General features: G+C 38.9%; 1 protein-coding gene across 5 annotated transcripts; it reads left to right on the forward strand.

The window, feature by feature from the left end:
• The first annotated feature begins 2,635 nt into the window (after positions 1–2,635).
• Positions 2,636–25,747, forward strand: RHOBTB3 (Rho related BTB domain containing 3). Of its 5 annotated transcripts, none has more exons than XM_040091297.2 (12): positions 2,636–3,063; positions 3,232–3,448; positions 9,118–9,310; positions 11,128–11,279; positions 12,107–12,218; positions 13,007–13,375; positions 14,856–14,968; positions 16,474–16,585; positions 19,142–19,315; positions 20,454–20,620; positions 21,802–21,898; positions 25,060–25,747. In XM_040091297.2, coding segments are annotated over exons 1-12 (1,824 nt in total). In that variant the 5' UTR covers positions 2,636–3,061; the 3' UTR covers positions 25,176–25,747. The 5 variants fall into 5 exon arrangements, 4 of the variants coding, with proteins under 4 accessions (XP_039947231.1, XP_039947230.1, XP_039947233.1 ...); XR_005704539.1 differs by having other exon boundaries at positions 2,662–3,136; positions 21,802–24,740; positions 25,060–25,196; XM_040091296.2 differs by having other exon boundaries at positions 2,662–3,136; positions 25,060–25,741.
• Positions 25,748–25,928: the final 181 nt, after the last annotated feature.

Below are 25,928 nucleotides of genomic sequence, written 5' to 3' on the forward strand. Positions count from 1 at the left end.
CTTTTCAGGCAGAGGGATGGGGAAAGGAAAAACAGTTCTTTACTAGTAATTATAACAAGGCAAACAAACAACAACAACTACAGCATTAATAATAAACAGAACCAGGAACCTCGAGGGGCTTCATTTCACAAAGCCCAGGGCAGTCTGATCTCTTGGGACTCTATGAGAGCACCAAGCCGGAACAGCGAAAACTGCCGGGCCGGTGGTTGGAATGGCAGGACGTCCCCGGCAGGCAGAGGCAATGTCCCAGCAGGCAGGGGAGCGCGGGGCTACAGTGTAGCAAAAACAGCAGTGCTGGAGAAGCTACGGCGGCCGGACGAGTCAGGCCCAGCTCCAGCAAGGTAGGCAAAGGAGCTTAGAATTTCTGGGCACATGAGCAGTTGATTGTAGATTTCCCAGGACCGGACTTTCTGTTGACAGTGGACTTCTCCCACAGAAAGCAGCAGCCTCTCTGATGCCCAGAGCAAGAAGAGCCCCCAGTTCCCTCAGCCCTGTCGTTTTGCTGCCCCAAAACTCTGTGATCTTCCCCCTCCTGACTAACTTTGTGTTGGTCAAGTACCATCTAAGCACCAGTACTCAGTCTCTTAGCAACTTATGGGGAAAAATTCTATAAGGAAAAAAAGGAACAAACCTAACCCCTGACACAGGCTCATTAGTAGTGTGAAAAATTTTTCTCCCAAAGCTTTCCTCATTTTCAATGGATAGATCTCTACAAATTTAAGAACTCCAATGGATCTTCAGTGACCTTCAAATAGTGCACAAATAGTTACAGTTGAAAAATTTTGAGTGCTCTATTGACTCACAACAACATATACCCACTCCGTGGGTGGACACCACGGAGGCTTTGGATGTGGAGGGTGATACATCACGGTCAAATGATCATCTGGGAAAAAAAAAACCCCAGTGGTTTCCTGTGATACTTTTAAAAACTTACTTAAGAAACATGTGTTTGTGAAAAGTGCATATTATATGGCTCTGCGCAAGATATTTACTATATGTATTATGTTGTATTGATTAGTAATGTTGTATTAATATTTTGATAGTATGGTAAATGTAGTTTTGTAGTTAAAATGTAGTTTTTATATACCAACCACAGGAAAACATAAATCTTTCAGAGAAAAAGAATTTACTACTTCCTTATCAGAAGAGACCAACTTCTGCCTCGCTCAACCCTGAAGACGCCATAGAGATTAAAGGAAAAAAGTGACACTAACCAGAGAGAATTCTTTGTTTGAATGGAATTTATGCATCATGTATGAAGTGTACAAATATTTAACAGGCTATTGCTTTTAAGAGATAATCCTTTGTTAACGGGGGTCCTTCTTCAGAGCTTTTTGCTCGGGAAGGCACCCAGACGTCTGTTACCTTGTTTTAATTGTCTTGTGTTGTCCTAACCCTAATTGTTCAATTTTTTATTACTCTAATTCTATTTTTATAACCATTTTATTTACTATTAAATTTTTAAAATTTTAAAGCAAGTGATTGGCAGTTTTCACATATTCTAACTTCTTTTGCAGAAGGAAACAAAGCTACAACCTCCACTTGTCATTTGTCTTAGTTTTCTAGAGCAAAACTAGACTGAAAAGCAGAAGCTAGAATGAGATAAAATGTGTGAAAACAAACAGGTTGGTAAGTTATCCGTTGTTTTGTTCTTTAGGGGTTTTGTTTGTTTGTTTGTTTGTTTGTTTTCTTTTTCAGTAATCCCGGTAGAATTTATAATAGAAATTTATAATAGAAATTAAAATAATTAATTTGCATGCTTTAGCATGCAATAATACTTACATTTTACTAAAATGGTCTTGCTGTTCAGTATTACATTGGTATAAAACTTTGTTAGTGGCATCAAATGGCATCTCCTACATTTGCAAATAGTGGAATAGTAGTTTTTATCAAAGTATGGATTGTTGCAAACAAAGCTCTATTCATTATTTTGTTGATAATCATATCAAGTCCTGTTTTGAATGAGTTACTTCTTTTGGGATTAATAGCATCATATGTTCACATTACAGAGAGTATTGTGTATCATGTAGTATGTCTAAAATATTTTTACTCTGTTTTCTTTATTTTAGTGCATACAGTGCTATGTGACAGCAAATGGTATTTTTAGAATGGATTTGGTATATTTCCTGTGTAGCCTCTGTAGGTGACCATGCACTGAGGATTGGGACTAGATGATCTTCAGAAGTCCCTTGCAACCTAAACCATTCTGTGTGTCTGTGCTTTGTGTTTGTTTTACTATAATGAGAGATCATCCTTTTGGAAAATCATGCTTTAAACATCACATGAACTCTAAAAAGCCTACATAGCATTTAATGAATTATTAGCCTAATATTGAAAAGATAAGTACTATTTAAATAGTGATTTAAGAAGTTTAAGTACTTTAAAAGAGAATGTTTACACTGCTCTCTCCTTTGGCTGTGACAGTCCCAGATCCTTCCCCTGGTGCATAAAAGTGGTGGCATCGTCCCCTGGTGCGGGGATGTTGGTCCTATTCCTGCGGGGCGGCAGCAGAAGCGGTGCGGGGTGGGACACAGCCCTGCTCGAGGGTTTTTCCCGGCCCCTGCTCACCTGGTTGCTCCTCCTCCCGGCACGTCATCTCGCTCGGCCCATCGCATCTGCGGTGCTCGCTGACGTCAGTATGCGATGGCTGTGACCATTCGGCTGGCCGCAATTTCGGTTTCACCGACAGCGGTGGAGCAACGCGGCTCCCACAGCCTGGGTTGCTGCCTCTGCTGCTCATCCTGCTGCCGCTGCTCCTCATCCCCTTGCTGCTGCAGATCCTCATCCTGCTGCAGCCAGAGCTGCTGCTATTGCGACTGCCGCTGATTCTGCGTGCAGCTCCAGCGCGCGGCTGCAGTCCATCGCCCGGAGCAGCCAACACCAAATTATCCAGCCTGGCCACAGCCGAGGGAATGAGGCAAGAGTCCCCGAGGTCACCGCAGCGAGGCTGAGCGTGGACACCCAGCAATAACAAACTAAACCCGCTTGGGATTTGCAGTGCCAGCAGCCTTTCCAAGTTTCTTTTCCGCTTTGCTCCCACCCTGCTGTTGAATTTGAGATCATGTATGTGTTTTGCCGTCGATTACAGGAGGGTGTTAAAATCTATGGAGAGTAGAGGATTCGGAAGGATTAATATGTTAGTTTTGAATTAAGGAGATTTTATTTTGTTTCCTTTTATCCCTGCCCTTCATCTTTGTTAGTACAACTTCGTCTTTATTATTTTGATTATAGGTCGGTTAATATTGTAGCTTTGGGGAATGAAAGAGATGGTGTTTCCGAGGACAGTCAGCAGCCCAGCCTGATCTGGAGCTATCTCGGGAGAAGTGTTCTCATTTCCCAGATGAACAGCAGCTTGTCTCCCAGTCACGTTGGAAAGCAAGTTTTTACAAAGTATCAAGCCTGCATATTTGGGAATGTCAGACTGGTGGTACACGACTGTCCGGTCTGGGTAAGAGATCCATCTCCGTCTTTTTAACTGCACTAAACTGTGTGAGCTGTTTTAGTAAAATGAATTCATATCCTAATTTTAAATGGTTTTCATTGTTGTGGGATTTTATTAGTAGTTTTATTGTTGCATATAGTAAAAACTTATAAAATATTACCAGGCAAATGCTGGAAAATCTCAAAGGCTACAAAAAGTTTTTCATAAACAAGCCCCTGCCAGCCTCCCCTCGAGGAAGGTGGTTTTTTCAACTGTGTTGCTTAGAGGAAATTTTGAGAAAGATAATCCAGAGGTAAACAAGAATATATTCTTTGTGACATCATAAGCTCTCTCTCCAAATATTTGTCAGCAATAAGAAGAAATTTTATTTTTCTGTTAAAAAAGGCAGTAAGTTATCCAGCTGTGAAAAATGACCGTTAAAAGATCTGATAGCTTGCAAAATACAATGTAGGGAATAGTTTTACTCCTCTTACAAAGAATAATCACATTTTAACCTTATTACCTTTAGCTGATGGTAAACAAACAACGTTTTGGCCCTGTTGCAAGTTGTCAACACTTTTGTTAGTAAGTGAGAAAACTTAGTTTTGAATGTGAGCAGATCAATTATTTTGTAAGAAATGATACTGATCTAAAGTAAATTATTTAAATTAAAACATATTTAATGACTACTTGGTAGCCTTAAAAAAAACCCCTCGGCTTACCAGCTTTTAGAAATTAAAACAATAATCAGTTTCAGCTCCATAATTTTATCATTTGGGTGATTTTTGTACTCCTGCAAGGGAAGCCTTTTGGAGAATCTGCAGGAACCATGACAGCTCCATGAAATACATGATCAGAAGCTGACAGTCTTAAAACTAAACAATCCAGTTTAGCTGTCCTATTCTTTATCTCTTTTTGCCAGCTGCGCTTACAGACACCAGTTCAAATGGACTGGGGGAATCCTGTTTCTAATCTGTGAAGCTGCATGTGACCTGCACGTGCAGTTTGCTGGAGTTGCCAGAGCGCAGCAAAGAGTAAAATCTCCTGAATATAAATGAAGTCTGTAAGACTTCGAAGGTTGTTTCAGAGGAGTGGACGATGGTAAGGGAGGCGGGAAGGCATGTGGGGGTAGCTGAAGAAGGGGAAGGAAGGACATGGATTGAAGACAGAGTTAATGTGTTTTTACATTGCTTTATTACATTAAAGTTTGCTTAAAGTTTTTAAGCAATTGCATTGCCTAAATTGCATTAATGGCGTTGTGCAAAACAAGGTTGTTCAGTTCTGGAGACCTTATAATTTCTGCCCTTCAAAAGTTAGCTTGTTTGAGTCATTGCATTTCTGAAGCCTCAGGTTTTTTTACTTCTATCAGCTAAGGGTGGCAAAAGATATATTACTGATAATGTTGAGGGCAAATTAGCACTTTTCACAGGAGACATCTCAGATAGCAGGACTCTGCAGGAGGTTATTTGTCATGCATAAAGCAATGTCCTTGTTAGGGTAAGACTGAACAGAATATTTCCCACAGTCTGGGTTCTTGAGGTTTACTGTCAAGCCACAGTGGTTCCTTCAGGGCTGCTCCTCTGCTAGCTTGTGGAAACAGTGCAGAACAATTAAAAACGTTGGCAGATGTTGCCTCAAGTCATATTCTGCATGGAAAAGGATCTCCGTTTCATGTTACCAAAACTGAGAGGTGGTGGTATGGTGGGACTCGCAGTATTTCAGCCTTTACCATCTGAACACAAGGCATATTTGCATTTTAACTGGGATTTGTACCTCATCTAGATTAAACACATATGATTAAGGCAAGGCAGTCCTAGACATGAACTTGGCAACTGAGTGCACTGATAATTGTGAGTTTCAAAACCCGAGGGTGCCCAGCTGCTCTTTGTCTTCCACAGCTATCAGTTTGAAAAAGCAGTGTTGATGTCCGTTTACTGAATAGAGCTCCACAGTGAGTAGGGGGATCCTTTTGCATGGCAGATTGTGGTGCAGTTTAATTTTCTTGAGTTTCAGTCTGCTTCTGCACCTGTCTGTCAGCCCAGGACACTGCTCAGCCTTTAATTCTGCAGGAGGGTCTGCAGGTCACTTTACAAAGATAAATTCACATTTGCCAACATGCAAACATGCATACTGTGAGAAGCTCTTCTTCTCGTGGTAGTTGTAGGGTGCAGAATAGAAATGCTGCCTTTGGGGACCTTATAATTCACACAAATATCACAGGGTTGTAGAGAAGTAGTGTAACACCACAGTTCTCAAAATCTGGGGGCAAAATGTCAGTTTCCAAGGACGGGTTGCTCTTTGTGTGCCACTCTCTGGGTGTACCACTGTGGCTTGCTGTGTGTGGCACTGCTCTAGCCGAGCTGTGTGCTGTATGCAGGGGACAGATGCACAGTGCACCAACATCCTTATAAATCATGTTGCTTCAAAATGTTTTCTCAAAAAATGCAAACCTGGGGTAAGAGAAGACATAAAGAACTAGGGAAAACATATGTGTGCTAACATCTCTGCTAAATATTGTGATTTTAATAGCTGATCAGTTGCTAAATCATGCTTAAGCTGCTCTATAATAAGGCATATTGAATAAGAATGTCCCAGTTTTTCTAATTTCAGAGGGGTAAATCTCTGTATGGAGTTAGTAACACATAAAGAGTAATTTACAAGATGAATTTTAAGATTTGTTTCGGAAAAACTGCTTTAGTTAACACTGTGATAGATTTGACAGTCTTCAGGACAGATGCTGTTAATTTACTTGCATGTGTTTTGCATTTCCCCCTTACTCGGAATATTTTATGCTTCTGCAGAAAAAATGCAGACAAAATTTTCAATATCTAATGGCAAGTGAATCTTCCTCAAGTCTAGAATTTAAGCATAGCATATAAACTGTAATTCATATTTTGATTTAATTTCATTTAATTACAGTGCTGGAAAAATGGCAAAATAAAATGTCTTTTGAAAGTGCTCACTACTTGAAGTAACTCTTGTTTTTTCCTCTCTTACTTGGAGCAACACCCTAAGGATATGAGAGTGCTTCTGTCCTGGCCTGGGGGTCTTGCTGCCCTTTTTAACTTTTTCTACTAAGAGCCACCTGGTTTTTGTTTTTTGGGTTTTTTTGTGGCTTTTGTTTGGTTTGTTTGGGTTTATTTTTCCCCATGGAAAACAATACCCCCAGATTTTTTTCTTTCCCCTATTTTTTAAAAAGTGCTTATTTTCTAGAGAATTACTGACATCATCAAGAACAGAAATGCTACAGAAGTAGAAAATAGAGCAGCTGGGTTTTGAAGATTGCCTTGTGTGGGATTAGCTATTTGCAAAGGGGTGGATGCTTCTCTGTTGCTCAGAGCCTTGCACAGAGCTGCAGACCTCCATGGGTCTCACTAGTACACAAATATATTAACTGCAACTTAAATATATTAACTACAATTTTGAGAAAGTGTTCAGGGAATTATTTTCTAATTCTCCCTTACAACAATCTCATTCACTGAGTAATTTTGTATTTTTTCTTTGTTATTTACTGCAACAGGAGTAGTCCCTTGAAGACTGTGCGCTTTCTTACGCCAATCGTAGTGTATTTCTCTGGCTTTTTCCTGTTTATCAGAATTCTTTTGCTCCTTGTGTTGTCAAGGCTGGCCAGCCCTTATCATGTCTAAATGTAAAGGAATCTGAGCCACTTTTAGATTTTATTTATTATTTTAAGAAGTCTAGACACATTACTGTTTCAGTAAAAAATGACAGCTTGTAACTTTTTGTTTGTCAGGATGTCATCCCTTCTCATTTTTAAGCTGAATGCCTGAAGTGGCAATTTACAACAAATTATAATATCCTTTGATAAATGATCAATAGTAAAAAAATACTATTAAATTCATTTATGAGAGGATGACACAGGCCAATATAAGCTTCCTTTGTTTTGTCGGGGGACGTTTAGGGGGATTTCTGAGGGAAATTCTTCCATCTGTGCTGCAGATTACTCATCTGAGTAAGTTCAGGGGACTAGTAAATTATGGAGAGTACACCCCAAAAATCTGCACTGCTTCAGACTGATAAGAAATTGCAGAGGAATCTTGAAAAAAAGCAGAGTAGGCTCTGGTGTGTGGTGTGGAGAACATCAGTGTGAAGAAGGTTTTGGCAGTGGAGACTGGGTCTATAAATGGATCATGGAGAGGAATAACTCTCCGATATTCCCAATGCAGCTCTCTTTTGGATCCTGGGGAAATCCCAGGGGAGCATTTCTATTGGGTGTCCAGGTGCACTTTTCCCCGCAAAGAGTGGTTGGCATTGCTGCTGCCTCAGATCCATGGCTGGGCTGGTTGGACATGGGGAACTTATGAGTAGCTTTCGGCGTGGGCATTTCAAGGACACTTGTGTGAGGAATTTCACTGACATTGAGAAAGGCATTCATAAATGATTTTTAACAAAGCAAGTATTGTTGTCTTGAGGGATCATGTGATTTTGTAGGAAAATCATATCTTCAATGCCTCTGAAAGACTTTTTTTCAATATTGAATCTTGAGAAATATAATTTACTAATGGCAAGGATATGTTATGAGACACTTAGAATGAAGGCATACAAGAAAAGAATGAAGATTTTTCCTAATATGTCCTGAGCAGAGCAGCATCAGCTCAGGGCTGATGCCCCAGGGATGGGGCATCCAGAGCTTCCTGGGGCAAACTGTGCCAGGGCCTCACCATCCTTTGTGTAAAAAATGTTTGCCTTATGTCCAACTTAAATCTACCCTCTTTTAGTTTAAAACCATTGTCCTTTGTCCTATCACAACAGACCCTGGCAAAGAGTTTGTCCCCATCTTTTTAATAAGCCCCTTTCAAGTATATAAAGAGCAAAAAATCTCTCTGTTCTAAGAGATAATAGTTTTGGTTATCAGAGTGTTTTTTTCAGTTCTCTGGATCAGTTCCAGACTTCTCTCAAGTTTTCAATTCAACACACATTCAAAGCCAAGGCTTCCCCTGGTATTTTTGAGCTACCTTCAGGTGAAGCAGAAATTGTGGAATCACAGTTCCATGAAAAATACGTAAGTAATAATTACATATTGAATGTGGATACAGCACAGCTGCAAAATTAACAGAATATCAAACAATTTCAGAGGTTAAATCCTCAGCACAGAGCAATGAAAATTTGAATGTGAAATTGAAAAAGAAACTTTATGTTATGTAGTTGAAGTCTTTATCCTGAAGACATTAACACCTGGTAAAGCTATGTGGAAGCTCTTGTGAGGCAGATAAAAATCATAATGAATTATTAACTTTGTATTTAAAAGTTCATAGAAACATGGGATAGTTCTGTGTAACCCTTTCCCTAATATGGTATGATTAAAAATGTTTATGTATGAATTGCTGAAAAACTCTTCCACTGAAGGTGCTTTTATTTCATAAAGGAAACAATTTTAAAGTTAAGTAATTAAACCACCAAAGTTTCTTCCAGAAAATAATATTTCCTGGTAAATCCTTTATTTAATTCTTCTTGCAGGATTCCAGAATTCATGGAAAATATTTATCATTTATTATAACAAACAACTTGCTCTCCAAATAAGGAAATTACAAAGCAGGAAGTCTGTTCATTGTTGCATGTCTTCAAATGAGATCTAATCAGACAAAAACACTTACGTAAATTTTTGCATTAAGAATATAGAATATTTTGTCTTTATAGACAGTAAATTATTGAAAAGTGGTTTTTTTTCTTTTTAGGATATATTTGACAGTGATTGGTACACTTCCTACAGGCTCATTGGAGGAGCTGATATTATTGTGATTAAATACTCAGTTAATGACAAGACTTCATTTCAAGAACTAAAAGACAGCTATGTGCCAATGGTAAAAAAAGCCCTGAATCACTGCTCAGTTCCAGTAATAATTTCTGCTGTTGGTGCAAGAAAAAACGGTATGTATCCAGCCTCCTGTAACAACAGATAAAATCTCATTTTGAAGTTGGGTATAGTGTAATTTCAGTAGAAGCTGGATGTTTTTCCAAGCTGCTAACAGAAACAATTAATCTGTCAGGATGAGAGTAATATGCACCTGTATTTTGGCTCTCTAGTCTGAAGTACTGGCAAGAACACTGTGCTTAATTAACCCCAGTGATGAAAGGCAACCTATCCTTCTTTGACCTCTCCAATGACTCTTCTTGGGTAGCCATCACACATGGGGATTAATTCCAGTAATTTGGATTAAGCAACATACATTTGGGTATAAAGTATCGCTAGTGTATGAGATTAAAATTATATCCAGCAGTCTGAAAACACTGGAGGGTGGGTGGGAAAAGCCTTGAAATTCTCTGGGATTCTTTTCCTAAAGCAATGAATGAAAAACACAACCCTGACTTGTCTTTTACTTCATGACACTTTAATATAATAAGTGTTTCTGAGCATCTCTCCTTTTAATGAGTAAGAGACATGATGGGTGTAGATGTAAACATTTATTTTGTAATGTATATAGAAATATGAACCCATAAAGTATGTCCTCTGTGGATGGAATGCTCAGTATTGACAAGCTTCTACTTATAAATCTTCTTCTCAGTGACTGATAAAGGACAGTTAAAGAGCTCCATAACAGTTAAATGTTTATTTTCTTCCATATTCACTGATCATGACCAAAAGTTTTTATGCTCTGATTTTTACAGGAGTAATAGAACTCATTCTAAAGGCAAGGTCTTGGTAAATAGTTTATCTTCTCCAAATATTTTCTTACACTTTGTATTTAAGAACAGGATATCACCAAACTGAGTGACTCCTCTAGTGTTTTTTTTTTTTTTCTCTTTCCACTTTTTCTGCATCTTCCTCCCTAATTAATGTGGCCGTGGTAGACATCAGGCTGGACCTCTGGCTTTACCCTGGGGCCTGTCAGAGCAAACTGCTGTGCACACAGAGAACTCTTTTGTTTCTAGGCGGTACTTGTGAACACAGGAGTTTACTCATACAGATTACTAAGATCTTAATCCTCTGTAGTGGTAAATGTTGCTGCCAAAACAAATGATTAAAAAAAAAAAAAAGTGTTTTATTATGTTACCCATAGGTCTAGGCCGAGGATGTTAACGTGGAGCATGCACAGTACGTTTGAGAGCCCATCCATGGCTGGCAGGTTCTTACTGTCATTAAGCAAATCTGACACAGTGTGGCTAAAAGATTTTTTAACATTTAAATTACATAATCTTAAAAGCACCTGTTTTGTTTTTTTAATTTTTTTTTTAAAATACGTGTAAATCAGACCTTGCAGTATGTAGAATTCCATCAAAAGTTGGTCTGGAGTGGAAATTTTCTTCTTTCATAATTGTGTTTGCTTCCTGCATGAACAGGTCACAATAATTCAACAAGTTTAAGGGTGACATTCATGAATGACAACATCTGCAGGCTAGTACATGAATGATAGCACCTGCAGGCCAGCACAAGACCTGGGCATGCAAAAGTATTGAGCCAAAGCCAAATCTAGAGTCCAGAAGTCTGGCTGGACTTTTCCACTTTAACAAAACCAAAAAAGTAATGCTAATGTGATGTATATGGAGGTATGTAGAGTGACTGGTATTGTGAATTGATTAATAAAAAGTTGGGGGGTGTTTCTGTAGTTAGAGATTTGTTACTATAAAATTACTGTGTTTTCATTTCCCTCTTTGTACTCCTCTAAGATGTCTTTACAGTTACTTAGGAATCTAAGAATTCTGCATTATTTGAACAAAATTTTTCTTTTCAAAACTTTTCACGGTAGGAGTGCCTTGCTCCTGTCCCCTGTGCTCTTCAGACAGGAGGAGCTGTGTCACAAACTCTGAAGGAGTTCAGCTTGCAAAGGAACTTGGAGCCACTTACCTTGAACTGCAGACTCTTAATGACTTCTACATAAAGAAATACTTTGGAGGAGTGGTGAGTGAGAATCTGCTGTTTTGGAAGTGGGATGGAACATTCAGGAGGTGCATGACTGATACAAGGGCTTCAGAAAGCCAGGGGAGGCACACCATGGGCCCTTCCACCAAGTGCCAAGTTCCCACCGATGCAAGATTCAAGTTAGATATTAGAAAGAAGTTCTTCACTGTGAGGGTGGTCAGATGGAACAGAACTGGAACAGAATGGTCAGGGAAGCTGTGAGTGCCCTGTCCTTGGTAGTTTTCTTGGCTGGGTTGGATGGGGCTTGGAGCAACCTAGTCTAGTGGAAACTGGCCCTGCCCATGGCAGGGGGATTGGAACTCAATAGTCTTCAATGTACTTTCCAAGCCAAACCTTTTTAGGATTCTATGATTCTGTGATGCTGTCAGAATTAGCAGTACCAAGGTTGCTCTGGTTTAAAGTAGGAAGATTTAGAAAAGCCATATGACACACTGCAGTAAGTTTTCCACTTGTATTGTCCTTTTATCTTTCTGGATAGCTCCTAGCTGAATTAAGCCACTACCCAAGATACAAATAGCATCTAAAGAGATTGGTAAATTGAATATCTTTGTGTCTGTCAATTCTAGGAAGATTAAATACACAAGAATTAACCACAATCATTTGAATAAATAGTCTTTTAAATTGTGCTGGTTGTATCTAAATATGGTAGCTTTTTGTAAAGGAGTTTTGGGACTCTCCTGGATGACTGGCAATAGTGTCAGTAGCCTTAGCCCTCCATACAGAACCTGTTATATAGCTTATCCTTTGATGCCTAGGTTGTTATTAAATGACAAAGGGTTTTAAAATATATATATTTCCTGTCTTAGCTGGAATATTTTGTGATCCAAAGTTTGAATCAGAAGTCATCTGAAAAAGTGAAGAAAAGGAAAAAGGTGCAGAAGTGCTGTAGAGTCCAACCACCTCAGCTTGAACAGCCAGGTACTCATTGATATCTGGTCTCTAGTATAATTCCTTATGTGTGTCACTCTTTGCACAATTAATATTTTTTACTGTATTTTTTACTAACAATTGTTACTGTGAGCTGTGCTATCTATTGTCAGCTATTCTGGTTATGTTGCATCATCTTTTAGTGATAGTTTAATTTACTTGGAGAGAATTGTATGACAATATATAACATTGCAATGGATTTCTGGTTTATTTTAGATATAATTAATAGGAGTGGTTTTCTTGTGGATTTATGAAATAATGAAAATATGAATTGATAAAAGCTTTACATAAAATCTTAACAGATTACAAAAGAAAGTTGTTAGGGCATCAATTATTACTCTACAGTATCATCAAGCAATGTTTTTTGTTTGCTGCAGATAAAGCAAGGGAGAAAAGTATGCAGCTTTACGTGATTTCTGAGCATCTGATGCATTTGTTCAGTCAAAAAATTATTATATGCTTACCTCTAAGTCTGTAGTTGTCTCTTTTTCCGTGTTCTAAAAATTTGTTACCTTAGATTTAGAATACAAAAAGTTTCTTTATATTGTAATTTTCTATTGAGGGTTCATGAAAAGACAAACACTATTAAACAAAGTATTTCTTAACTAACTTACTGTACTAAGTATTTCCATTTTTAGAGTATTTTACTCAAGATATTCAAACAGCATATAAGAAATATTCTTATTGAAAACCTCTTTTAAAAATTAAACCGACCTGATAAGGTCAGTTGTCCTGTGTTTAGCACTTGTCTAAGTTTTATCCCATGAGTTCTTTTGCAGAAAATATGCCGATCCTGAAGGGTGAAGCTTCTCGCTACAGGGCAGACCTGTACAACCTGCTCTCCTGCTGCCAGTGTGCAGATGTGGCCTTCTACTCTGAGGACCTCAGCATGGCAGTGGAGGCTCACAAGATCATCCTCTGCTCTGTCAGCCACCTCTTCATGCTGCTGTTTGGGGTGAAGAGCTGGTCTGACACCCACGATGCCTCCATTGTGCAGCTGGCACAGAGTCTCTTTGCAGTGGAGGCAGGGCATCCCTTCCGCTCATTCCCCCATGGTGCCCCACCCTGTGTCCTGCCAGTCAGGGTGGTGGTGAAGGATTCTGTGTTCTTCTCTTGTCTCCCAGATATCCTCCACTTCATTTATTCAGGTACCTGCTTGGAACAGATCTGACTACTCATTTCCTATTGTCTCACGAAGGAATATATGCATCACCATAGGAACATGACTTTGCTGTTGAGAGATGAGGTCTTGCCATGTTTCCACACCTATTTTATCCCTTGTGATTACTATGCACAATGAAAGAATACCATCAACTATATTTAACAAAAATTAAATTAGTTGTCATTCCAGATCTAATGGGCCTAAATTAAATTATTCCATATGCTAACATCAACAACATTCAAAATTGCAACTTGAGTCTGTTTCCTCTTGTTATGTCACTTATTACCTGGGAGAAGAGATTGTCTCCAGCCTGCCTACAGCCTCCTTCCAGGCAGTTTAAGGGAGCAAAATGTTCACCCTTGAGCCTCCTTTCCTCCAGTCTAAATATCTTTGTAAACATCTTCATCTGTTATCATCTGCAGCTTGTGTCTACTGCCTTGCGTGACTATTTTTCCTTTTTTTACTTTCCTTTATTCCAGCCAAGGAGCTGTGAAATTGTGTAGTTGCAGGCAGAGCTCTGCTTTAGGTCCCAGCTTCCAGCCTAAGGATCATTGCGAAAAGTTGTTCCTTTTGGTGCCTCTGAGAGGTGATCATGTCTCTTGAAGGCACTTGAGGTACAGGCTGAGAAGAGAACAAATCATGAGTTTTCAGCTTTTCAGGACTGTGACATGATGCCCATGTGGTTATAAACACTTAACCAGTGTGGAATAGATGGGAGTTAACTGAGCTGAGGATGCCGTGTGCTGTAGCTGCTGATTCAGCCTCAGCGCATCTTCAGGGCTGTGCTGAGTTGGGCTTGTCACTGAGCTTGATCTGTTTTTGTCTCCTTCCTGTCCTGGGTAAGAACTGAAAGTTACCACAAAGCCCCATGGTGCCTCTGTGACTTACTCCAGCAAAGTGCATGAAGACAAATTAACTTTGTTTTTACTCTTTTCATTTTTCCAAGAAAGCTATTGAGACATCTCAGTGAATGTCATGGCTTTGACTGTGAAAACAAGAATAACAGAAATCCTACTGTAAACTTTGTGCTGGTTTTAGCTATGTGGGCTTAGAATGTAACTATGCATGGAGTTCTTCTAGTTCAAACACCTACAGAACAATGCAGCCAACAGCACAGGCAGAAGTTAAAAAATTTCCACAGATGTTGAAACATTAAGGATTTTTTATTTTCTGAATTTCTACCTGCAATATGTAGTGACTGAACTGGGAGGAATTCATAGATTGAGCATTAAAGCAAATGAGATGCTCTGTTCTGTTGGTACTTGGTTGCACTGTAAAAGGTTCCATGGAAATTTAATGTGCCAAAATTTCATCTTGCCCTTCCTAAAGCAAAGGTCTGGCTGAGTTATGTACAAACCCCCTACGATTTCTGCAGGATGTGTTTGGTGTTGATGTCATCTTTCCTCTGCCTGCTGAGGCCTGTGCCTTGCTGATTTATAATCCGTCTCCCCCTGGTTCTGTGATAGGTGCTTCCCAGTGGGAACGATTAGAAGAGGACATAAAAAAGAAGTTGAAGGATACAGATAAAACAGAACATGTGCTTGAGAAAGTTAAATGCATCCTGAAAACTCCAGGGAAGGTACATCTAGCTCCCTTGGGTCACCATTAGTTACTTAAGTTTTTGAGAAATGGTTTTGTGGGCAAGGTTTTCTTGTCAGTCTTTGTTTTAAAGTCACTTTGGCTTACACAGCCTGTACTTTTTCATGTTTTTAGTGGGTTATTTGCAGTCAAGTACACAGAAATCCTGATGTAACATGCAAAATTAATGTAATTGGTAAAAATCACACAAGCAGGTGTTCTAAAAGGATTACTTATATTCACAGCTTTGAACATTGTCTGTCAGAAATATGTTGCTAATTCCCATGTAATAGAGGCTGCCCAGGAAAGATATGCTCCTGAACATATGCCAAAAGTTGTACTTCTGCAGTAGATCCAGAGGGGTGGTTTCTCATATAAATGCTGTGATGTGGAAAGCTGTCTGTAACTCAATATATTTAATTCAGAAGGAGACCACACAAAAAATGTAACATGTATCATATTATTAAGTTAATAAAAAGTACCAATGTAGAATTAGTTTTAATATAGTATTCATTTTTACAGACATTTCCTCTTGGAGCTCATACATTCCCTGATAATATTGAACTTGGTCTAATGATTTTTGTTGATTTAGATGGGAAAACCTCTCAGATGCTCTTGGAACAACACAATATAAGATCAAAAAGTTACTGAGCTCTTTTCAGCTTCTGACTGCTCTGTCTTAGGCTTACCAGCCCTCAGAGCCCACAGCTAAAATATTTATAGATTTGGCCTTGGAGAACCAGAAGACTTTTAAGATAGGGAGACTGAGCTGTTGTCATTTTTTTTATTCTTTTTTTAAGCCTTCGGGGTACTCTTATTTCCCATTTATGCATTTTTCTTTGGAGGCCATATAGAAGGTATTGTGATTTTTCTTAGTAAAGCTAAAAAAATTTATAAATTTCAGGTCTTAACCATAAATTCAACCTCATCTGAATTTCACTTGTCACAATCTAGCAACATGATGTTGATGTTGTTCCTTTTGACAGCTTTAGATTACCTTTTTAAGGTAAGAAAACCAAAAGTGAAAATTAACTGGGACTACTGGGTTTTGGAGGGTCTTGGCACTACCAGATCATTGTAAGAGGAGTCTGTGCTCTGGCCTATTAGCTCCCCCTTGCCTCTGTACACAGCATTGTGCTGCAGGGTGGATGTGTGTTCCACCCCTGCTACCCCCAGAGCCCTCAAACCTAATTTTGCTGCAGCATTGCTTCTGGACAGAGAGTGTATGAAAAGGTTTTGACTCCAGAAAACTGATGAAGCCCAACCTGCCTGTAGAGGCTGGATGGGGGAGTTTTGTTGAAGGTCAAGAATACCAAGGAGAGAGCTGAGGTGTGACTGTGGGGGACAGGAGACCCCTCAGAGCTGCTGAGGAATAGGAAATTAGAAGAGGTGGTTCCAGAGGAATGCACATGCATTGTTTATTTCCCCATATAAATGATGTCCCATAATATTTAGTTCAGTGGGCAGCCATAAACGACAGCGCTTTATTACCAATTTATTTTTCAGCTAAACACTGTAAAGGACTGCAAGTCTCACCAGATAAAACAGCTCAGAAATACTTCTCTCAGGCTATTCTTTAACACACCTGTGCTGGCTGATGTAATCTTCAAAGTACAAGGTATGGTACCTCTCCTCCCTTGGCCTCCAGCCTTTATCCTTTTTCCCCTCTTCAGGAATGTGGGACATGGAGATGATCTTGTTCGATGGCATCAAAATAAAGGAAATATGACTGCTTTCTGTCACTATGGAAAGCAGGGAAAGCTTGTCCCTGTAGATGTCCTGTAGCAGTGTCCAGTCCCAGCATGGTTTGTCTGGGCTGAGTCTACAGGAATTCCCTCTCCCTGTTATGGCACACTGTGCCTCCCTGATTGACATTATTTTTTATTCTATTTCATTCTGTTTTGGTTTACTCCATTTTGTTTTGCAATATTTTATTTTGCATTATTTTATTTTGCATTATTTTATTTTATTTTATTTTAATCTCATTCCTGTTCCCAACTGCACAAGCACTAGGACATACTCAAGGGCTCTGCCCAACATCACACCTTGGAGAGGCATGGGTTTTACCTCTGTACTTGTTGCCCTCACTGAAAAGACAGAGATGATGGTTATTGACTCCTGGCCAACGTCCCCCTGTCCATCTCAGGTGGGGACTCTCTGTGGAAGCACCCGCCTGGTCCTCCCAGAAGCTGACAGGGACTGGCTTTGTTCTCCTTGCCTCAGGGTTTGGTGACCTGCAGATATGCTGCCATTGACACTCACCACATTTTACTGCCTGATGTGCTGCAGTGTCATGATTCATTTTTTTTTTTCTGGAAATTGAATGTGTTCATCCTTATAATAAAAGATGTGGTGGGAGAAATGTGTTGCATGCCTTTGTAAGAATAAGAATGGATAGTTTTTAAAAGCTAACACTATTCTCAGTTTGTCCATACTCACCCTTCATGCAGAAATGGCTTCTGGAATTAGATAGTTGTTTAATTATTTTCAGATATAAATCTCAGAGACAAATATGAAGCACTAACTTCTCAAATATGAGCACAGAAGGACAAGCAGACTCTTTCTAGATGTTCTGTTTAATACACAGAAAAAAAACAACCAACCAACCAAACCAAAACAAAACAAACAAACAAAAAAACACTCCACAAAAGTATCTTTGAAAAGGAGAGGGAAATACTGATTTTGAGCTCAATGACATGAACAATTCACCTCAATGTCCCACTCCTGAGAGAGTTTTTGTGGGAAGTGGATAAAACCAGAACGACACTATATATTTTACAGAAATTAAACCCAAATCTCTGAATTGGTTGATATGTATTTTTAAAAAACCATGCTTATCCCCAATAAAATATGAACCATTTTTCCTAATAATTGATACATCTTGCAAATCTTTTTCTCTTAGTCATCAGAATAATTGTATCAAAGTTAAATAACTACTAAGAGAAATTGAAGGCCTTAATCTTAACCAGACAAATTTGTAACTTTTTTAGCAATTCCTTGGATACATAGCATTGCTTTGAGCTTTCTAGCTTACAGAATTAGGGGAGACAGGAAAAATAGGAGCCCACTTTGTCTGTGTAAAGACACAGAATATGACTGAACTTCTTAATTAGTGGATAAGTGTCCATTGACACGCACATACAGGACATACAGAATGCAGCTTAGACATCTTGAAAGCAAAAGTACAGGGAGTAGAAATAGAACCAAAGACAAAAATGCCAGAAGACTTCAAAGAATTACTCAGGTGCCAATGTTGTGGTTAAAGACATAATTGAAACACTGACTTCTTTGTAAGTATATACAGTATATTTATCTTGCATGTCAGTTGATCTCTTTATTACAATTTCGATTAAAACATTTACATCCAACTCTAAATGCTCATTTTGGTTTTGGTTGCTGTCCTGACTGGCACCTGCTTGGTGCTTCCATGCACACAGAACTATTCTGCTCAGTCCAGCTGGACTCTGCAGCCTGAAAAGCGTCTACAACCCTGGGCTGTTGGCCTCTCCACCTCTTCCCACTGTTGTAGTAAAGCAAAGGATTCACTTGCAAATAATAGAAAACTAATAAATTTCTGCAAAAAATAATCAGGTGTTGGTTTGGTTTTTTTGTTTTTAATAAGGCGACCATGCCAAAAATTCACTTAGGCATAATATTTAATCTGCTTATACTTACTGGACTTAATGGAATTTCAGCTGGAAAAATCTGCCCTTCTCTGCCTTATGTGGTTATTCTGGTGCAAATATTAATTACCAGTAGGGTTACTGGTGAACATAAATGACTCTTCTTGGAATTATTCAGGTTGGAAAGACCCCTAAGATCATCAAATTAATCATTAACCATTTGCATAACAATTCATAGCAATGCATATTTATGGACAGGATTGGTAGTTCAGTTAGTGTGAACAGATGTATTCCATTTTGTCTGTTCTCTTTTTGGTTTAGTCTATTTCATTTTGGTTTAATTAATCTTTTGTTTGTTGATTTTGCTTTATTTCACTATTCATCATTCATCTTAACTGGTATGCAGTGAATGTGTTGTTATTGTCAACTTTCAACACTTTAATCGTGTTCAGTGGAGTGAAGACCTCCTAAGAAGACATGAGCTTTAAAATTAAGACCTTTCTGTGTTACATAAAGTAAATATATGTTTATTTTTATCTTGTGTCCTGCAGGTGCAATGGTACCAGCCCACAGGGCAATTCTGGTGGCCCGCTGTGAGGTTATGGCAGCTATGTTTAATGGTAATTATCTAGAAGGAAATAGCATTCTGGTACCAGTGTACGGGGTTCCCAAGGACACTTTCCTGTCCTTCCTAGAGTACCTTTACACTGACTCATGCTGCCCAGGTAAGGAAACTGTAAAATACAGCTCTGTATCTGTGACTCATTTTTTCACAGGAGGACATTGATAGAGAGTAATGTAGCAGAATCTATTTAATTGAAAAATGCCAGTATTTGAATGTGCAATGTCTCAAGAAAGAGAACTTTTTTGCATTCTGCAATTAAAAAAAAAAAAGAAATCTGCCCTATACAAGTAAAATAGAATAAATATTTCTAATAAAATTATGCATTTGCTTTGTGCTTACATAACAAGACTCACAGAAGTTGCAATTTCATTTCTGATCTCTTAAAATATTTGGAATTTTCTTTTTTACATTACAGTAACCCTGCTTTCTAGTCTGGATTCTGTGTTTTATTTAAAAGTTGTCATTTCTTGAACACATATAGCTGAGTTTATTATAAATAGGGTAAAATTGCAGGAATACCTTATTTATAATTTGGTTATCTTATGTGTATGTAAACCCAAACGAAATATGTCAACAGAAGTGTTTGGCAAGAAAAAATGAGCTAAAATACTCTTTATGTCTTGATCTTTATCTTTTTTTATGAGAAGAAAATCTGCATACTAAATCTAAAACATGATTTAAACATAGCTATTTTTTCCTTGATAAAATGAATAAATGATGTTGTGACGCATATTTTTGGTTTTGTTTTGTTTTTTTAAAATTATTATTCCACCATAGATATTCCATGATTCTCTTTTCATTCCACTGCACTATATTTTAAAAAATAAAAGGTCGCTCTTTGGTTGGTTTGGACTTTTGTCTGTATTTGTATTTTCTTATATCGTAAAAGTGCTTTTCTGAAAGGGGACTTAACTAAATCCACTTATTAATTATCACTTACTCATCGGCAGCACTTGACTCATCATCTTCAAGATCCAGGATATTGACAGCAATTCTTTACACCCTGCCAAAAAGTTCTAAATACTTTTTTTCTTCTTATTTGATTAGCTTATCTGGAAAAGTAAGGGGACACAGTAAACAAAAAATATTATAATAATGAAAAATACAACAGGGTGATCACAACAGTCTGATTTTGTGTTCGTTGTTAGGTATCTAAAAGATGACCTGGTGAAAAGTAGCTTTGATCATCTTATAAAAAAGGTAAAATACATGTAACTTGGTGTCTTCTTGTTTTTTAGTCAGTATTCTTCAAGCAATGTCTCTACTGATCTGTGCAGAGATGTACCAAGTAATGAGACTTCAGCATATTTGTGAACTCTACATCATCACACAGCTTCAAAACATGCCTAGCAGGGAATTGGCTTCCACAAGCCTCAGTATTGTTAGTTTGCTCAAAAAAGCTAAGGTACTTATTATCAATTTATATATATATATATATATATATATATATATATATATATATATATAAAAGAATGTTGACTTTAATAAGTTGTTTGTTTATTAAGATTTTTTAAATCTTAACAGCAATTTCTGTTTCCAAGGAAACATGTTGATATAAAATCTGTTTATTAGGGATAACTGATGATACAAGGCTGGCCAGAAGAAATCCTTCAGCCTTTAACTGCCAAAGGTGCAGTCACAGAATCATAGAATTGCTTCTACCACTGTACCCAGGGCAGTCTGCTCAAGAGCTTGACAACCCTTGCCATGAAGAAAATTTTCCTACTATTCAACCTAAACCTCCCTGGCACAACCTGAGGCCATTTCCTCTTGTCCTGACACTTTTTATATGGGAGCAGAGAACAAACCCCACCTGACCACAACATCCTTTCAGGGAGTTGTAGGGAGGTCCCCCAGAGCCTCTTTTTTTTCCCCCAGTATAAAAAGCCCTACCTCCTTCAGCCCCTCCCCATAAGATTTAGGCTCCAGATTCTCTAGTCACAACCTCATCTGTGGAATTTCCTTTATCATGGACACACTGCAATAATTCAGCTTAACCACAGCTTCTTCCAGTAAAGAAGCTTGTATTTTAGGCAAGTAAAGATGTATTTGTTCCTCCTTTAGTCAAAAAGAAAATTACGTGGTATGCAGGTGACAAAGGATTTCGAACTGGATAGAATATTGAAACAAATGCAAAAAAGCTTGAAAAGAAAAATTGTAGTCTGAAAAAAGAGAGAAAAAAAAGGTAGAGTTGGAAAACAGAAGAGGAAAATAAAAACTAGGTTGCAGAAAATTGCCTTAACTAAATAGGATTTTCTGGAAAAAGAGGTCACCGCAAAACCAGCATGCTGCATTCCTTCCCTCCATTTCTGTGAAGCTTTGTCTCTGAGAAGATGACAAAGTTTCCAAGATTCATGATTCCTCAGGGTTTTTTTCTACCTCTGGGAGGGGGACTTCTGTAATTTGTTCTTGGGTATTCACCTGTTTACATATTACCATTAAATGACTTTTCCTTCATTATCTTCCATAGTCAAAACTTTATTTAGTAAATTGCTTAACAGTGGAAACCTGAAATATTTTGACATGCGAAATGTGGTTATGTTTCAGGCATTTAAGTGTTTTTTTGTCTTTTCTTTCTTCTAACAGTTTCACAATTCTGATTGCCTTTCAACTTGGCTTCTTCATTTTATTGCCACTAACTACCTCATCTTCAGTCAAAAGCCTGAATTTCAAGAACTTTCAGGTATTTTTCATTTTGAAGAGACAAAAGGTTTTCTGTTTTGCTGAGATGAAATTTATGTTCTGAATAATACCATATTTACATGAAAAAATAATTAGGGTTTCTTTAGGATATTTCAGCAGGATGTTTCACCACCCTAGTGTGAGATCAGCACGCAACATGACACAGCCAGCACTGCATCACCACTTTTTTATTTCTATTGGGATGGCCAGGTTCACACCCATAACTGAATTTGCTGGAACAGTTTGGTCATTGTATGTCCCCTTCATGTTTTCTTCATAATTTAAATCAAGGTAATGGATCATTTTTTACACTTCTTCCAGTGCTGGGGTTTTCCTTGAAGAAAACAGGGTTCTTACAATGCACTCCAGCAGATCCCATAAAATGAAAAATCTATGGTCCATTCAAGTAAATAAGTCCAGCTTCTTACAGGGACTTGATATTTATTTTTCCGAGCATTTGTATTTGCTTCTGATGGTGTAACTAGAAAATTTTGCTCATTCCCTGCGTGGTTTTCCTTCACCCCTATGAGGGGTGCATCTCTTTGACCTGGATACATCTCTTTGACCTGTGACACCTCATCACCTCAAAATTCAGGACAGCAACACACAGAAGCGGGCAGTGGCTCTCCAAGGATTTTCCAAGACCTGAGACCTTCACAGAATCACAGAATCAGCTGAGTTGGAAGAACACACAAGGATCATTGAGTGCAACTCCTGGCCCTGCACAGCACCATCCCCAAGAATCACACCATGGGAGTATTGTCCAAAAGCTTCATTAATTCTATCCAGCTGGTGCTGTGACCACTGCCTTGGGGGGCTTTCCAGTGCCCAAACACACACTAGGGGAAGAACCTTTTTCTAATCCAGCCTAAACCTCCCCAGCATAACTTCGGGACATACCCTTTGATCCTGTCACTGGTCACCACTGAGAGAAGATCAGTATCTGCCCCTCCTTTTCCCCTTTGCCTCTCTTCTTCCTCTCACAAGGAAGTTGCAGACCCCAGTGAGGTCTGCCCTCAGTTTTCTCCAGGCTGAACAGACCAAATGTCCTCAGACATTCCTCACACAGCTTCCCCTCATGACTCTTTACTGTCCTCCTTAGGACACTCTCTAACATCATTCTTATAATGTAGTACCCCAGTCTGTCCCAGGATTTCAGGCAGTGCCAGCAGAGTAGGACAATCCCCTCCCTTGCCTGGCTGGCAGTGCTGTGCCTGGTGCCCGCCAGGGACAGGAATGTCCCTTCTGGCTTCCAAGGCATTGCTGTCTCATGTCTGACTTGACACTGACTAGGACCCTCAGATCCCTTTCCAGGACACTGCTCTCCAACATCTCATTCCTCAATGTGTCTGTACATCCAGTGTTGCCCCACCCTAGGTACAGAATCCAGCATTTTCCTCTTTTGAACTTCCTATGGTTGGCAATCGCCCAGTCTTCTCATTAATTGAGGCCTCTCTGCAGAGTCTCCCTGCTTTTGAGGAAGTCAGCAGCTCCTCCCAGATTTGTAGCAACTGCACACTTGCTCCATGTCCTTTCCACTCCTCCATCCAGGTAATTTATGAAGATATTGAAGAGCCTAGGGCCAAGGATGGAGGCTTTTTGAACCCTGCTAGCAACAGATCACCAGTCTGATGTCACCCCAGTCACTGTAACCCTTTGTGCCTGACCTGTGAGCTAGTTGCTCACCCTTCACATGATGTGTTTACCCAGATGTGGGCTGGACATTTTGTAAAGAAGGATCCTGTGAGAACCACTACCAAAAACTTTACTGACATCCAAAGAAGATCCATCAACTGCCTTCCCTTGATCATCTAGATGGTTATCTTGCCACAGAAGAAATCAGATTTTATAAGTGGATTATTCCCCTGAAGAATGAAGCCCTGCCTTGTGCCCAGTTGAGTGCAGTTTGCCTGCCCTCAGACTCCCCAGGCTGTGGGCCTCTCTGCTGTGCCTTGGTCTCAAGGAACCAGGAACAATGGCTGCAAGCTGACTCTGGCATATCTGGGATTAAGGTGATAAAAATGCTTCTTTCTGCAAAAGCAGAAGTGATTCATCTAAGTAATATGGGGGAAAAACACTTATATGACTTTGTCAGTGATGAAAGCCACATGAAATAGGACATTAACATCTTGCTGAATTCTCAGCTGTACTCTTCACCTTGTTTCCGGTACTGATCTTGAGACAAACTACTGGCACAGGTATTGATATACCCTGCTTTATAGTTCTACAGCATAGAAAAATTCTTGCATGACACATATGGCTATCCTCTAGGGATAACGTATGCTTATCTTTAGGAATATCTCTGCTGTCCTAAATGAGTATTGTGTTCATTTTTTGAAAAAACTTGTTTATTACTAACTTAGTAACAAGGAAACGTCGTGTGGTAACTCTCACACCTATGCCATAGCAGACTTCAGTCTTGTCCCAGGTTACAATGTAAGATGTGCCCAAAGTATGTATTCTATCACCATCTACAGGAGCTGTTGAAACTAGGTTGGGCAGTGTTTCTCTTGCCCCCTTCCTCCGGACTATCTTTTGTTAATGGGTCATCAATGGCTTTGCCGCGGGACTCATAGCTAACTCCCTCTGGGAGCTATCTCTGTTTAATGGACAATCCAGGACCCCTTGCATGACCCATAGAATGATATCAGCCCATTGTGAGATGCTCCGCCCAGGGGGAGGAGCCAAGCATTTCCACCTGGATATAATCGGTGAATGGGGACAGCACTGGTAGCCTTATCCACTGGATTCCCAGAATACAAGAGCTATCAGACCTTTCTACAGGATCACTGCTTCAACAAGACCACTTCATCTGGACCGCTACCACCACCACAGGGTATCAGGTTGTATTCTGACTCTGTCAGTGATCTTTTGTAGTATTTTATTTTGTTTTATTTTATTTTATTTTATTTTATTTTATTTTAATTTATTTTTTTTTTTAACCTTCCCCCCCTCATTAAATTGTTTTTTCTGACTTGGAGTCTCTTGCTGCATTTGCTTTCAAGCCAGCACAAATGTAAAATAGGCAGCACTTATCTTTACTTTTCTACTTGTATTTATATCCTTAATGCTTTTTAATCTATTTTAAAAGAGTTTTTAAAGCCTGTGCATATGTGCTCTATGTCTATATATTACATTTAATTCCTTTATTTCTTTTTCTAGTGGAAGAACGCAATTTTGTAGAGATGCACAGATGGCCTTCAAATTTGTACCTGAAGCAGCTTGCTGATTACAGGAACTATATCCACTCTCAGAAGTGCCACTGCACAGTAATGTAAAGAGACTGAATACACACAAAATGTGTGTATTCACAGTGGGGACTCAGTTCAAGTTTAGTTATCATCATGTGCTCATAAGCTAAACCACATGAGACAAATCTAGCTGTGGATCCTTTCTGAGATACGAGAGAAAAATGCAGAATATTATGACTGGTATGATCCTTGCAAAAGCTATTTAGCATTTTCTTGACCAAAATAACGTGTCATGCTGCTGACTTGTGTGTACATAGTATGTGCTATGCCAAAATGAACCCAGCCTTTACCTGAGCATAGGTGCTTTTCCAGAAGTAAAATCTAATCAAGGAACTAAATGCCTCATTATCATTCTTGTACTTTCAATTCTGCTTTTTCATCTGCCCTTGTAATTTGGTATGAGGCCTGAGACTATGGCATTTCTGCCATTTCTACCACATCAAATGTACCTGGAAACTGCACTTGAGAGAAGAAGGTGGAAAAACAAATTGCTGCAGCTGAATCTTTGTGGGTTTTTTTTGGTGGTTTGTTTGTTTTCGGGTTTTTTTTGGTATTTTTAAGGCATAATAATAGTTATATTTTTCAATATATAGTTTTATAGGTAAATTGTTCTTTTCAATTTTCATTCTAGAATCATAGAGATTTTTTGGTGGGTTTTTTGGTTGGGTTTGGTTTTTTTTTTTGGTGGGGAGGGTGTTCTGGTAATACTTTGCAAAGCTTCAGAGGGTGTTTCCTTCCCTTTTTTTTTTTTCTGTATATACACAAAATAAAAAAGACTTT

This window comes from Hirundo rustica, chromosome Z (assembly GCF_015227805.2).
Source record: "Hirundo rustica isolate bHirRus1 chromosome Z, bHirRus1.pri.v3, whole genome shotgun sequence".
Lineage (NCBI taxonomy): Eukaryota > Metazoa > Chordata > Aves > Passeriformes > Hirundinidae > Hirundo > Hirundo rustica.

Coding starts and splice junctions, on each gene's coding strand:
- RHOBTB3 (XM_040091296.2), top strand. CDS start 3,066: ATGTGTTTTGCCGTCGATTACAGGAGGGTGTTAAAATCTATGGAGAGT. Junction 12,219..13,006: donor ACCTCAGCTTGAACAGCCAG/GTACTCATTGAT, acceptor GTTCTTTTGCAG/AAAATATGCCGATCCTGAAG. Junction 20,621..21,801: donor GTTTGCTCAAAAAAGCTAAG/GTACTTATTATC, acceptor TTCTTCTAACAG/TTTCACAATTCTGATTGCCT.